The sequence below is a fragment of the Thalassophryne amazonica genome, chromosome 5 (assembly GCF_902500255.1).
Source record: "Thalassophryne amazonica chromosome 5, fThaAma1.1, whole genome shotgun sequence".
In the NCBI taxonomy this organism is placed as follows: domain Eukaryota; kingdom Metazoa; phylum Chordata; class Actinopteri; order Batrachoidiformes; family Batrachoididae; genus Thalassophryne; species Thalassophryne amazonica.
In genome coordinates this window covers 16,852,469-16,866,437 of record NC_047107.1, presented here as the reverse complement: position 1 = coordinate 16,866,437, position 13,969 = coordinate 16,852,469, and the positions used below count along the sequence as shown (strand labels likewise).

At 43.3% G+C, this 13,969-nt stretch overlaps 1 protein-coding gene and 1 long non-coding RNA gene across 2 annotated transcripts in view; one reads left to right on the top strand and one right to left on the bottom strand.

The window, feature by feature from the left end:
- The window catches only part of ccdc125 (coiled-coil domain containing 125), an 83,333-nt gene that overhangs the window by 15,172 nt on the left and 54,192 nt on the right, over window positions 1–13,969 (top strand). Inside the window, exons 5-6 of the mRNA XM_034169747.1 lie at window positions 13,047–13,132; window positions 13,549–13,631. Of these exons, the coding sequence (XP_034025638.1) occupies window positions 13,047–13,132; window positions 13,549–13,631 (169 nt within the window). The remainder of the gene's footprint in view (window positions 1–13,046; window positions 13,133–13,548; window positions 13,632–13,969) is intronic.
- Window positions 13–13,936, bottom strand: LOC117510135. The gene is made up of 4 exons (XR_004560629.1): window positions 13,772–13,936; window positions 11,437–11,440; window positions 10,655–10,662; window positions 13–24 (listed from the first exon to the last, which is right to left on the bottom strand). It is a non-coding gene; the product is annotated as an uncharacterized LOC117510135 (long non-coding RNA).

Sequence of the window (13,969 nt, the reverse complement as noted above, 5' to 3'; positions counted from 1 at the left end):
TATGTCTTTGGATGAGGGAGAAAGCTGGAGCACCTGGAGGAAACACACGCAGACACGGGGAGAACATGCAAACTCCACACAGAAAGGGTGGGAAGTGATCCCACGACCTTCTTGCTATGAGGCACCAATCAAATCAATTTTATTTATATAGCGCCAAATCACAACAAACAGTTGCCCCAAGGTGCTTTATATTGTAAGACAAAGCCATACAGTAATTACGGAAAAACCCCAACGGTCAAAACGACCCCCTGTGAGCAAGCACTTGGCGACAGTGGGAAGGAAAAACTCCCTTTTAACAGGAAGAAACCTCCAGCAGAACCAGGCTCAGGGACCAATGCTAACCACTAACACACCATGCTGCCCTTGATGCAAATACCGGTGCACACACCCCATAAATCATCGGTTCAGAGAGTTAACTACTCATCCAGTCATATTGAGACTTGACCCACCACTAACTGCAAAAAAAATATTTTATGTGGGATTCAATAATTCAATCATATTGTCTTGGCTGGCGGCTGCCAGGCACCTGGAGTGCTGAACCCGCAATGCAGACTCCCAGACTAGGCTTTGGTGTAAGAGATATCATGGTCTTTATTCCAGGCTTAGGTTTGGTGCACAGGTAATCAAGCAATGGAGCAGAGTACAGTCAGGATTAGGCAGAGATGCACCATGGACGAGCAGGGGTCGGAGGCATGAGCAAACACAGTTCAGAGATGAGTCAAGAGGCATGGTCGAGGAGAACAGAGCAAAAATTGGTACACATCTTGGCTGGTAGGTGTTTAAACATGGCAGGAGTTAACTAGGTGCACGTGAGGAACAATCTAGAAAGGGGTGTGGCTGGTGGAGAAAGATTAAGCACTGTGCAAGATAGTGAGGAAGGGAGTGCACAAGGGGAAGTGATGTAAGACACAAAGATGCGTGAGCAAGTGCAAAGAGCGCGAGTGAATGAAAACGCAAAATAGACAGAATGAAGGTGTGAGTCGAGGACACAGGAGCTGGTGGAGAGGCATGAAGACACGATGGCAGGTGCAGTGTGTGGGGTGAACACAAGCAAATGGGAATGAGGACAAACTGAGAAAACAGAATCTAAGGACAGACTATTGTATACCTATGAACATGAGACTAAAGCGCGAACCAAGAGGAAAATAAGTACAAAAGAAGAAAAAAAAACTACACGAGAACTACATGATCTGAGAATAAATGAAAAATAAATACTTAAGGAAAGCTAAACTGGAACTGACTAAGAACTGAACAATACAACATGATGACAAAACAAACAAAGACTAATAATCAACAGAAAACAGAACCCAATAAATACAGCATAACTGATAGCACAAATGAGATGAACAAAATAAACAAGTGATAAACTAATGATCAACAATGAACACAGAAACTGACAGAATAAAACTAGAATGGAACTGAACAATGGCTGGTGTATGAAAAGTAACAAACAAGCAAAGTGACAAAGCAAAACAGAACAGAGAATAAACACATGATGAAAATAAAATAACTAATAAATCAAAGCTGGAGCAGATGGAAATGAAAGAGTGAAAAATAGCATCAAATCCCTGATCAGGGTTGAAATGTGACACATATTCAGTATCTGGGCCAGTCAGAAAGATTTCTGCATGTTTCCTGAATTCAGAATGAGCAACATACACTCAACAAAAATATGAACGCAACACTTTTTGTTTTGCTCCCATTTTGTATGAGATGAACTCAAAGATCTAAAACTTTTTCCACATACACAATATCACCATTTCCCTCAAATATTGTTCACAAACCAGTCTAAATCTGTGATAGTGAGCACTTCTCCGTTGCTGAGATAATTCATCCCACCTCACAGGTGTGCCATATCAAGGTGCTGATTAGACACCATGAATTTTATTACAGAGATTACAGCATGCCATAGGTATTAAAGGCACTGTGCTGCGGTGGTTTGAATCATATTTGTCTAATAGATTACAATTTGTTAATGTAAATGGGGAATCTTCTTCACAGACTAAAGTTAATTATGGAGTTCCACAAGGTTCTGTGCTAGGACCAATTTTATTCACTTTATACATGCTTCCCTTAGGCAGTATTATTAGACGGTATTGCTTAAATTTTCATTGTTACGCAGATGATACCCAGCTTTATCTATCCATGAAGCCAGAGGACACACACCAATTAGCTAAACTGCAGGATTGTCTTACAGACATAAAGACATGGATGACCTCTAATTTCCTGCTTTTAAACTCAGATAAAACTGAAGTTATTGTACTTGGCCCCACAAATCTTAGAAACATGGTGTCTAACCAGATCCTTACTCTGGATGGCATTACCCTGACCTCTAGTAATACTGTGAGAAATCTTGGAGTCATTTTTGATCAGGATATGTCATTCAAAGTGCATATTAAACAAATATGTAGGACTGCTTTTTTTGCATTTACGCAATATCTCTAAAATTAGAAAGGTCTTGTCTCAGAGTGATGCTGAAAAACTAATTCATGCATTTATTTCCTCTAGGGTGGACTATTGTAATTCATTATTATCAGGTTGTCCTAAAAGTTCCCTAAAAAGCCTTCAGTTAATTCAAAATGCTGCAGCTAGAGTACTAACGGGGACTAGAAGGAGAGAGCATATCTCACCCATATTGGCCTCTCTTCATTGGCTTCCTGTTAATTCTAGAATAGAATTTAAAATTCTTCTTCTTACTTAGGCTTAAAACTTTCCTTTTTGCTAAAGCTTATAGTTAGGGCTGGATCAGGTGACCCTGAACCATCCCTTAGTTATGCTGCTATAGACGTAGACTGCTGGGGGGTTCCCATGATGCACTGTTTCTTTCTCTTTCTGCTCTGTATGCACCACTCTGCATTTAATCATTAGTGATCGATCTCTGCTCCCCTCCACAGCATGTCTTTTTCCTGGTTCTCTCCCTCAGCCCCAACCAGTCCCAGCAGAAGACTGCCCCTCCCTGAGCCTGGTTCTGCTGGAGGTTTCTTCCTGTTAAAAGGGAGTTTTTCCTTCCCACTGTAGCCAAGTGCTTGCTCACAGGGGGTCGTTTTGACCGTTGGGGTTTTACATAATTATTGTATGACCTTGCCTTACAATATAAAGCGCCTTGGGGCAACTGTTGTGATTTGGCGCTATATAAATAAAATTGATTGATTGATTGATTAGTGCACAGGTGTGCCTTAGACTGTCCACAATAAAAGGCCACCAAAAGTGTTGCGTTTATATTTTTTGTTGAGTGTAATTCAATTCAGTTTATTTCAATTTACAATTTGTATATAGCGCCAAATCACAACAAAGCTGCCTCAAGGTGCTTCACACAAGTAAGGTCTAACCTTACCAACCCCTAGAGCAAGCACACAGGCAACAGTGAAAAGGAAAAACTCCCTCTGATCATTTGAGGAAGAAACCTCAAGCAGACCAGACTCAAAGGGGTGACCCTCTGCTAGGCCATTCTACCAAAAAAGTTTACAATACAGAACACAACACAACTGGTTCCTTTGATGTTCATACCTACTTAACATAAATTAGCATACGTTGGGCCATTCCACCCCTTCTATTCTCTAGTTTTAATATGTTATTCCTGGAGTATATCAAAGGAGAAGAATCCCACATGAAGCATTTTTTTTTTTTTTTTTTGTAATTTGCAGTGAGTTGGAGCCTTAACTCAAATACCTTGACTGGACTATACACAACAAGCTATATTATTGCAAAAGGTTGGGTCTCATATACAGTAGTGTTCAGAATAATAGCAGTGCTATGTGACTAAAAAGATTAATCCAGGTTTTGAGTATATTTCTTATTGTTATATGGGAAACAAGGTAGCAGTAGATTCAGTAGATTCTCACAAATCCAACAAGACCAAGCATTCATGATATGCACACTGTTAAGGCTATGAAATCGGGCTATTAGTAAAGAAAAATAGAAAAGGGGGTGTTCACAATAATAGCAGTGTGGCATTCTGTCAGTGAGTTTGTGGAACAAACAGTTGTGAATCAGGTATCCCCTATGTAAGGATGAAGCCAGCACCTGTTGAACATGCTTTTCTCTTTGAAAGCCTGAGGAAAATGGGACGTTCAAGACATTGTTCAGAAGAACAGCGTAGTTTGATTAAAAAGTTGATGGGAAGGGAAAACTTTACTGCAGACAGTTTGAGAGACGACCCCCAAACTCTGAATTCAAGCCACAGTTCACAGTGAAGACAGTGAAGCATGGTGGTGCAAGCATCATGATATGGGCATGTTTCTCCTACTATGGTGTTGGGCCTATATATCGCATACCAGGTATCATGGATCAGTTTGGATATGTCAAAATACTTGAAGAGGTCATGTTGCCTTATGCTGAAGAGGACATGCCCTTGAAATGGGTGTTTCAACAAGACAATGACCCCAAGCACACTAGTAAACGAGCAGAATCTTGGTTCCAAATGAACAAAATTAATGTTTTGGAGTGGCCTGCCCAATCCCCAGACCTAAATCCAATTAAGAACTTGTGGGGTGACATCAGAAAAGCTGTTTCTGAAGCAAAACCAAGAAATGTGAATGAATTGTGGAATGTTGTTAAAGAATCTTGGAGTGGAATAACAGCTGAAAGGTGCCACAAGTTGGTTGACTCCATGCCTCGCAGATGTGAAGAAATCATAAAAAAAAAAACTGTGGTTATACAACTAAATACTAGTTTAGTGATTCACAGGATTGCTAAAAAAAAGCAGTTTGAACGTAATAGTTTTGAATTTGTAGCGTCAACAGCAGATGCTACTATTATTGTGAACACCCCCTTTTCCACATGTATAATTGTAAATACATAATCTTTATAAGTAAAATATGAATATGTAGTGAAAATACACTACGCGTTACACACACCTTGCTAGCTTGGTGCGTGCTTCTGTCAAGGTTGCCAGGCGACAGCGGTTAGCACTCATTTCAGAGCAGTTTGTTCCGGCGTCACCGACCGAACAGCCCCCTCTAAAAATTGCCCCCCACGCCTTCACTGCTCATGTGTCATTGCTGAGCGTCAGCAGCAATTCACCGTTCATCGCCTCGTTTCTGCTTAAAACTGCACTCCACTCATCATCTATCTCAGCAACAGATAATTGAAGCTTTTGTGCAGTGACCATTTCCACATTAATTCAGCATTGTTCCATAATTAAAGGCGGAGGAGTGATCACAGTACGACAGCAGCACGTCTGAGTCTGACTTGCCGCTGTTATGTGCCGACGCGGATTGAGGAGCGAACCTGCGTCAGACAGGACCCAGCGCTAAAAATAACCAGAAAGCGGTTCCAAACAAAAACTATTTATTATACACCTGTGTTTAAAAGTGTAAAAACATAAAAAAACAACGTCCCTCTGGTGGAGTGATCCGCGGCTCGCTCTCCAGCGCCCGCAAGGATTAAAGCCGGCGCTCCTGGACTTCCTACCACCGCCAAACACCCCCCAGGTGGACACGACAAACTGATTCTCTGTGAAGCAAAGAGACGGTGAGGTAAATCAACAGATACAACTATATCTTCCAATAAACACACGCTGCCAGCAACACACTCAGGTCAGTGTCCTTTTTTTACTTTATGCAAATGAGCAGCCTCTCACAACAAGTGGAGGATCACTTATCCTTCACGCCACAGCAGTGAGAAGCAAACTACGCAATTCTCTTTACAATTCCAGTACACTGTGTAACAAAACACCAAGTTACTATCAACAAGTACTTAAACACTTAATTACCTTTCGTGTGTGCTGACAGCATGTGTCCTCACCCCTCCCCGCTTCACGGGCTCGATGTGTCAAACCCAGGCGCGGTCCTCAGCGTCTCACAAACGAACGTCACAAGGTCGAGTTCCCGGCAGTTCTTCTTGAATCACACATGACTTAAATGCAGAACGCCATCCAATTATCTGCTTCAGCTGCAAGTCGTCCAGGTTGCACGTGAGCACCAAGCACAGGTGCTTTCCATGATGTTGATGAGGGTGAAGACTCTTCAGCCAGCACCTTCTTCACAGACAAATCAGCCCTCATGCCACCTGGAGAGCAAAGAAAAGAAAAGAACACCAAAACATCCAGCCACGCCCCCCCCAACACACAACAGTACCCCCCCCCATCAACGGGAAGCCTCCCGGCGACCGAACAGACCAGACCCGAGAACAGCCCCTCCCTCCGGGGTCCACGTCAGGAAGCAGACGGCAAGACAGGCACCGCAGCTGGAAGGCCGGCTGGAATCAACAAAAGCCCAAAACATTCCCCAGAACAAGTCCACTCTCACAAAAAAAAACATAAAACCCACCCAAAACCTCCCCAGGGGACCGTCCCATCAAACCCCGGGAGGAAAAGAAAAACTCCAAAACACAAAAACCCAACACAGTCCCACAACACAGTACAAACGTAGATGCATAAAAGAAAAATAAACAACCCCCCCAGAATGACCTGCAGAGTCCAACCCCCCCTCAGAAGGCCTTCATTGCCAGTTCCAGGAGGAACAGCCAAAACCGTGATCCCACAAAGGTCCCCAGGTATACATGGAGTGAAACGGTGCCCCCCAGGGGACCGTATCATCAACCCCAGGAGGCACCCTCCCCACAACCCCGGAACCCCAGATCCGGTCACACTTGGCCGGTCGGTCCCAAGCCAATTCCCCCCCCAGAGGACCGTCCCATCAACCCTGGAGGCGGAACCCGGAAGGAAACAAAATAAAACCAAAAACCAACCCCCGGAGGACAACCAAAAACAACCCCGGGGGGATATAAAACGACCATAAACCCCGTTGCCCTCCCCGGCACCCCGAAAGACCCCAGGTCCCTCCCAGAGCCCTTTGGCGGCTCTATTTTGGCAAACGGCTCAAAATAGTAAGCCGGAGAAGGGAACAGGTAAAAACTAACCCAGCTCCAACCCCAAAGCGCAGCGGAGAACCGGAAATACGTCCGGTGCCCCAACTCGACCATACCCCAGCCACTCGGGAGGGGTGGAACTACCGAAATGGCAAACAGCAACAGAGCGGCCCACCCCTCCGACTGAGGCATGTCTCCGCTGCACCACACCCCGGCAACACCCATGACAATCGGTCCAAAGGCTCACCAAGGCTGGAGTGGAACCGGGCCCTAACCAAACCAAAAAGAACGCCTCTAACACCCCCCCCTAGGTGCAGAGGTCTTCTGAGAATGCTCAGCGTGACCAACCTGCACCACCCCACAACCCACAAGACAAGCAGTCTAAGGGCAAGTGAGGTTGGGGTTAGGAATGTAGAGAAATAAAAACAACAAAACAAAACGACCCAACAACCCAAACAGAAAATATCTAAAAACACATACACAATTGACAGGTAAGTGAGCCCAGGCGGGCTTCTAACCGCCTATCACTCCACCAGATACGCCCCTACCTCCCCAAACAAGTATAACCCCTGATTAAAGAAACCAAACATTTACGTGTGCTAGAAATTATTTTTTATTTTTATTTATTTATTTATTTATTTATGTGGGTTCTTTTGCCTGTCCCAGAACACTTGGAGTTACGTCACCGTTATTTCTCTTGACGCTTACGTGTGGGGGCAATACAGGAATCTCGACTCGTCCGAGCTGCATGGGCTCGTCAATAGGAGGAGCCGGAGATCCCGTCGGAGGAGCCGCAGTGGGGCGAAGAAGAGGCGGCCCAGCTTTGTGTCGGGGAAAGCCCCGAGACAAAAAAAAACCGCTCTAATGGGCGTCCTCTCTCGCGTCCACGCTCCTTCATCCGATCATCTAGACGAATCACCAACGATATTAGCTCGTCTAAATCGTTTGGCTCATCACGGACCACCAGCTCGTCTTTTAATGACTCATTTAACCCGTCCACAAATACGCCTCGTAAAACTGCGGCATTCCAACCTGTGGGTGACGGAGTTATCGGCACCGATATCGATAGTGCCGCAGCTGGAGCAGCAGGAAGCAGAACAGCTTGCGCTGCCAGCTCCGTAACACGGGCATCTGTTTGTTTAATTTGGTTCGCGAGATGCTGTAATTGCTCCCGTATGTTCTCCAAGTGTTCCTGAACTTTTTCGACAAAAGGAACCGCTTCTGCCGCTGGGTCCATTATGGCCGGGAACTACTGTTATGTGTCGACGCGGATTGAGGAGCGAACCTGCGTCAGACAGGACCCAGCGCTAAAAATAACCAGAAAGCGGTTCCAAACAAAAACTATTTATTATACACCTGTGTTTAAAAGTGTAAAAACATAAAAAAAACAACGTCCCTCTGGTGGAGTGATTCGTGGCTCGCTCTCCAGCGCCCGCAAGGATTAAAGCCGGCGCTCCTGGACTTCCTACCACCGCCAAACACCCCCCAGGTGGACACGACCAACTGATTCTCTGTGAAGCAAAGAGACGGTGAGGTAAATCAACAGATACAACTATATCTTCCAATAAACACACGCTGCCAGCAACACACTCAGGTCAGTGTCCTTTTTTTACTTTATGCAAATGAGCAGCCTCTCACAACAAGTGGAGGATCACTTATCCTTCACGCCACAGCAGTGAGAAGCAAACTACGCAATTCTCTTTACAATTCCAGTACACTGTGTAACAAAACACCAAGTTACTATCAACAAGTACTTAAACACTTAATTACCTTTCGTGTGTGCTGACAGCATGTGTCCTCACGCCTCCCTGCTTCACGGGCTCGATATGTCAAACCCAGGCGCGGTCCTCAGCGTCTCACAAACGAACGTCACAAGGTCGAGTTCCCGGCAGTTCTGCTTGAATCACACATGACTTAAATGCAGAACGCCATCCAATTATCTGCTTCAGCTGCAAGTCGTCCAGGTTGCACGTGAGCACCAAGCACAGGTGCTTTCCATGATGTTGATGAGGGTGAAGACTCTTCAGCCAGCACCTTCTTCACAGACAAATCAGCCCTCATGCCACCTGGAGAGCAAAGAAAAGAAAAGAACACCAAAACATCCAGCCACGCCCCCCCCAACACACAACAGCCGCTGCGCCTACGTCATTTCGGAGCATCAGCAGCGATTCACCGATTATCATCTCATTTCTGCTTAAAATGGCCTCGTTTCTGCTTAAAACTTACTTCAGAATGATTTAAGAGGTTTTACTTTGTCATCTGATGATTATTAATCACATTATTCCCTTTGATCGTTTTGGGTGTAGAGAGTCAAATTCAGAGAGTCAGACTCAGACATGCTGCTGTGGCGCTCAGATCGCTCCCCCGTCTTTTCTAAAGAAATAATGCTGAATTTATGTGGAAATGATTGTTGTACAAAAGGTTCAGATATCTGTCGCTGAGAAAGATGACTGGAGTGTAGTTTTAAGCAAAAACGAGGCGATAATCTATGAATTGCTGGTCATGCTCTGAAATGATGCATGTGCAGTGAAGGCAGGGGAGCCGATTTTTAGGGGGGGCTGTTCAGTCAGCCTCAGCTGTGTCTGAAGGGCTGAAGCCTGAAGAGTTTCATGGGATACAGGGCTTAGAAGGGGCAGACCTTGAATTGGGACACAGCCATAGAGATAATGAACTGGTTGCCTTACAGTGCACGGACACTAGCAAACAGTTTTTGATTGATCACTTTAACACATTGTTTTTTTGTTGTGCTGTATGTTTTGGATAATTTATGCCGTGCTACTGATGTCACTCATTTTTGCTCCTCTCTTGTGATGTTTACGTGTCTACGTATGGGGCTACCTGAGTTTGTTGCTTTGTGAAGATGGCTTACGGCTGAAATCCAGGTGTGCAGGTGCCTTAATAAACTGGTGTCAAGCTGAATGTCATTTGAGTGCTGGTATTTCTTGTTTGACAAAGTACACAAGTCAACTAGCTTGTGCAAGTAAGAAGATTCAGCCAAAGCGAAGTGACAGACTGCAAGCTTTTTTCCCAGAGAGTCAGTCATCAAGCAATAATCAGCAATAATTTGAGTGGTGATAAAAGAACAAAGTTACAGCCCAATATTCATTGGCAGAAACTGAAGCATCCATGCATCATTATGCATCATTCAGAAGCAAAGTGGAGAAAGTGGTCCAGAAATAGGTACTGTGATATCAGGATACAGTAGCTGAGACATTGAGGGACATGGAGAGATGTGCTGAGTGTCCCATCAGGTCAAAACATGCTGAATAATAGACTTTGGGGAAAAAAAAAAAGAAGCACGTATGACTGAGACACTGCTGGGAAGGACAACAAGTGAAGGTACTGAGAAGTGAATGCTGTGCCAAATGAAGAGCAGAGTCTGAGAAGGTGGAAAGATTCTTTGGAAAAGTTAATGAACAAAGATAATATGTATGAAGTTCAGTGGTGAAAAGAAAATCTTTGTGAGGTGCAAAGCATGAGCAGGGAGGAACCCCAAAAGGTCACAGGGAAATGGAAAAATAGGACTAGATCCCAGTTAGTCCATGAGCCATTAGTCAATTTTGACCTACAAACCCAATTCCAGTGAAGTTGGGACGTTGTGTGGAATGTAAATAAAAACAGAATACAATGATTTGCAAATCCTCTTCAACATATATTCAGTTGAATACACCACAAAGACAAAATATTTAATGTTCAAACTGATAAGCTTTATTGTTTTTCTGCATCTATTTCCTCATTTTGAAATTGATGCCTGCAACACATTTCAAAAAAGCTGGGACAGTGGTATGTTTACCACTGTTACATTGCCTTTCCTTCTAACAACATTCAATAAGCGTTTGGGAACTGAGGACACTAATTGTGAGTGTCATGATTAGGTATAAAAGGAGCATCCCAAAAGTCTCAGCCATTCACAAGCAAAGATGGGGCGAGGATCACCACATTGTGAACAACTGCATGAAAAAAATAGTCCAACAGTTTAAGAACAATGTTTCTCAATGTTCAATTGCAAGAAATTTAGGGATTCCATCATCTACAGTTCATAATATGATCAGAAGATTCAAAGAATTTGGAGAACTTTCTACACGTAAGTGGCAAGGCTGAAAACCAAAATTGAAGGTGGCATGCCATTAAAAACTGACATCATTGTGTAAATGATTTTACCGTGTGGGCTCAGGAACACTTCAAAAAACCATTGTCAGTTAACACAGTTCGTCACTACATCTACAAGTGCAAGTTAAAACTCTATCATGCAGAGTGAAAGCCATACATCAACATCCAGAAACACCGACACCTTCTCTGGACCCGAGCTCATTAGAAATGGACAGATGCAAAGTGGAAAAGTGTGCTGTGGTCTGATGAGTCCACATTTCAAATTGTTTTTGGAAATCATGGATGCTGTGTCCTCAGATGGGAAGACAGACCAATCCATAGCATCAAAACATCAAGACTATCCAGATTGTTACCAGCGCAAAGTTCAAAAGCCAACACCTGTGATGGTATGGGGGGGTGTTAGTGCCCATGACATGGACAACTTACACATCTGTGATGGCACCATCAATGCTGAAAGGTACATCCAGGTTTTGGAGCAACACATGCTGCCATCCAAGCAATGTCTTTTTCAGGGACGTCCCTGCTTATTTCAGCAAGACAATGCCAAGCCACATTCTGCACGTGTTACAACAGCATGGCTTTGTAGTAAAAGAGTGTTGGTACTAGACTGGCCTGCCTGCAGTCCAGACCTGTCGTCCATTGTGTGGCGCATTATGAAGCGCAAAATATGACAGCGGAGACCCTGGACTGTTGAACAACTGAAGTCATACATCAAGCAAGAATGGAAAAGCATTCCACCTACAAAGCTTCAACAATTAGTGTCCTCAGTTCCCAAACCCTTATTGAGTGTTGTTAGAAGAAAATGTGATGTAACTCAGTGGTAAACATTCCAATGTCCCACCTTTTTTGAAATGTGTTGCAGGCATCCATTTCAAAATGAGCAAATATTTGCACAAAAACAATAAAGTTTATCAGTTTGAACATTAAATATCTTGTCTTTGTGATGATTTCAAAGGTTCTGGAAAGAAAACTCGTGAGAGATGTGCTTAATGAGCCCAGAACAACTGCCAAGACACTAGTGAACAACTTAGCCAAGTGAAGAGTTGCAGTCTCAAAGAAGACAATCACTAGAGCCCTGCATAGGAATGGACTGTGAAGTTGCAGACCAAGAAAAATCCATCCCTTCCAGTGTCACACTGACAGGGATGAACACAATGTCTTAAATTAAAACCAAGGACAATAAATAATATTAATTTAACAATAAATAGCATGTCATGAGAGCCCGGCCACACATGTACATTCCTGTGGAGTGGAGACAGTTGATGGCAGATATGTGTTCTCCAGCTGTGATTTGCACCGGACAGGTGGGTGTGTCGGCATGTCGCTCACCTTCACGTTATGTGGGAAGGGGCCCTTATGTTTGCAGAAAGGAGGCAGAGACATATAATCCAAAGAATGGTGTCCCCACAGTGAAACATGGTGGTAGGTATGTTATGCTGTGGGGATGTTGTAGTGTGCCTGGGAGTCTCCTGAAGGTGGAAAGAACTGTGAAAAAAGAGGATATGTGAAGATTTTGATGGAAAACCTCAGGCAGTCAGTAGCAAAACTGGGCCTGGGTCATCATTTTGTCATCAAACAATGACCCAGAAGACATGTCACTCCTGGTGACGAATTACCTCAAGAAGACCAACGTGAAAGTTATTGACTGGTGCGCATAAAACCCTGACTTGATTCCCATAGAAATTTGTGGGGTGAAATGAAGACCAAGGTCCATGCCAGAAGACCATCAAATCTGGAGTAGCTTGAGAGATTTGCCAAAGAAGACTGGCCTGAGATTCCTCAAGAGACATATTTAAGACTTGTTGAAAACTCCAACAAATGACTGCAGGCTGTTATCCAGCAAAAAGGACATACAATTGATTATTAGGATCTGTATGGTTAATAACGTTGACCCTGGTAGTTTTTGGTTTTTGTGAAATAATTTTGTGTGTGTGCAAAGTAAAATAATATAAGCAAAACTAGAATGTTTAAAAATGCTGTGTTGAAAAGTCCTTGCTCTGTGGGGGGGGTGCTAATAATTTTGTCCTCATCTGTATCTTTATGTAGTTGTATGTTGCCATCTTATGTATTCTTATCTCGTATCTTTTCTTATTTATTGTTGTTTTGATGTGAACATTCCTCTTCAGGAGGTGAACAGTTTGCAGTGGGAGCTGAGCTTCAGCCAGGTACAGATGAAGAGGTGTGAGCAGTCGTGGGAGCAGAAGTACAACAGGTTATTTGGCTTTATCACCCTTACAGGAGATTTAGAATAACTATTGACAAAATAAAAAGAGAAAAGAAGTTGAACTGTTACGGGAATAAAGTTGCAATTTACAAAAAAGTAGGAAAAAGTCATTATATTGTCAAATTATAGCTATAAAAAGTATTATTTGCAGACTGTGCTTTGTGATTAGTGTATTGTCAGTGATCATTAAATTGGGCCATAAACCTGTTTTTTTCTCAAATGCAATTACATATTTTGTAGTATAGAATTTTGATGTCAACACCATTTCCCCCCTCACAGTACAAAAAAGGAAAATAAGGTCTTCAGTAGCAGTATGAGTTTCTCATCATACTGATTCCAATATGCCACAATGTGTGATATTTTTGTCGTTTTTTTACAAATGACATTTTCTTGTTGTTTGGCAGAATTCTGAGTGAGAACGAAATTCTAGCTGACAACCTTGAAGAGAAGGCAAGGGAAATTCGGCAGCTTCGAGCTGAAAATTGTGGTAAATGTTGAATTTTATTCAGTGTAAACATCCTGTTCACGCTTCTTCTTCTCGGGTTGATGTGTAAAGATTCACTAGAACTGACGGGGGGGGGGATGAATTCTGTGTCCTTAATTGCAAACACACAGCTAGAAAGGTACTGGGTGTGACATCTGGACAGAGGAAGGATGACAAAGAGACTTGGTGGTGGAATGAAGATGTTCAGGAAAGTATAAGGAGGAAGAAGTTGGCAAAAATGAATTGGGATAGTTGTAAAGATGATGAAAGTAAGATAGCAGTACAAGGAGTTATGCGTAAGATGAAAAGAGAAGTGGCAAATGTTATTGAAAAGGCCTATA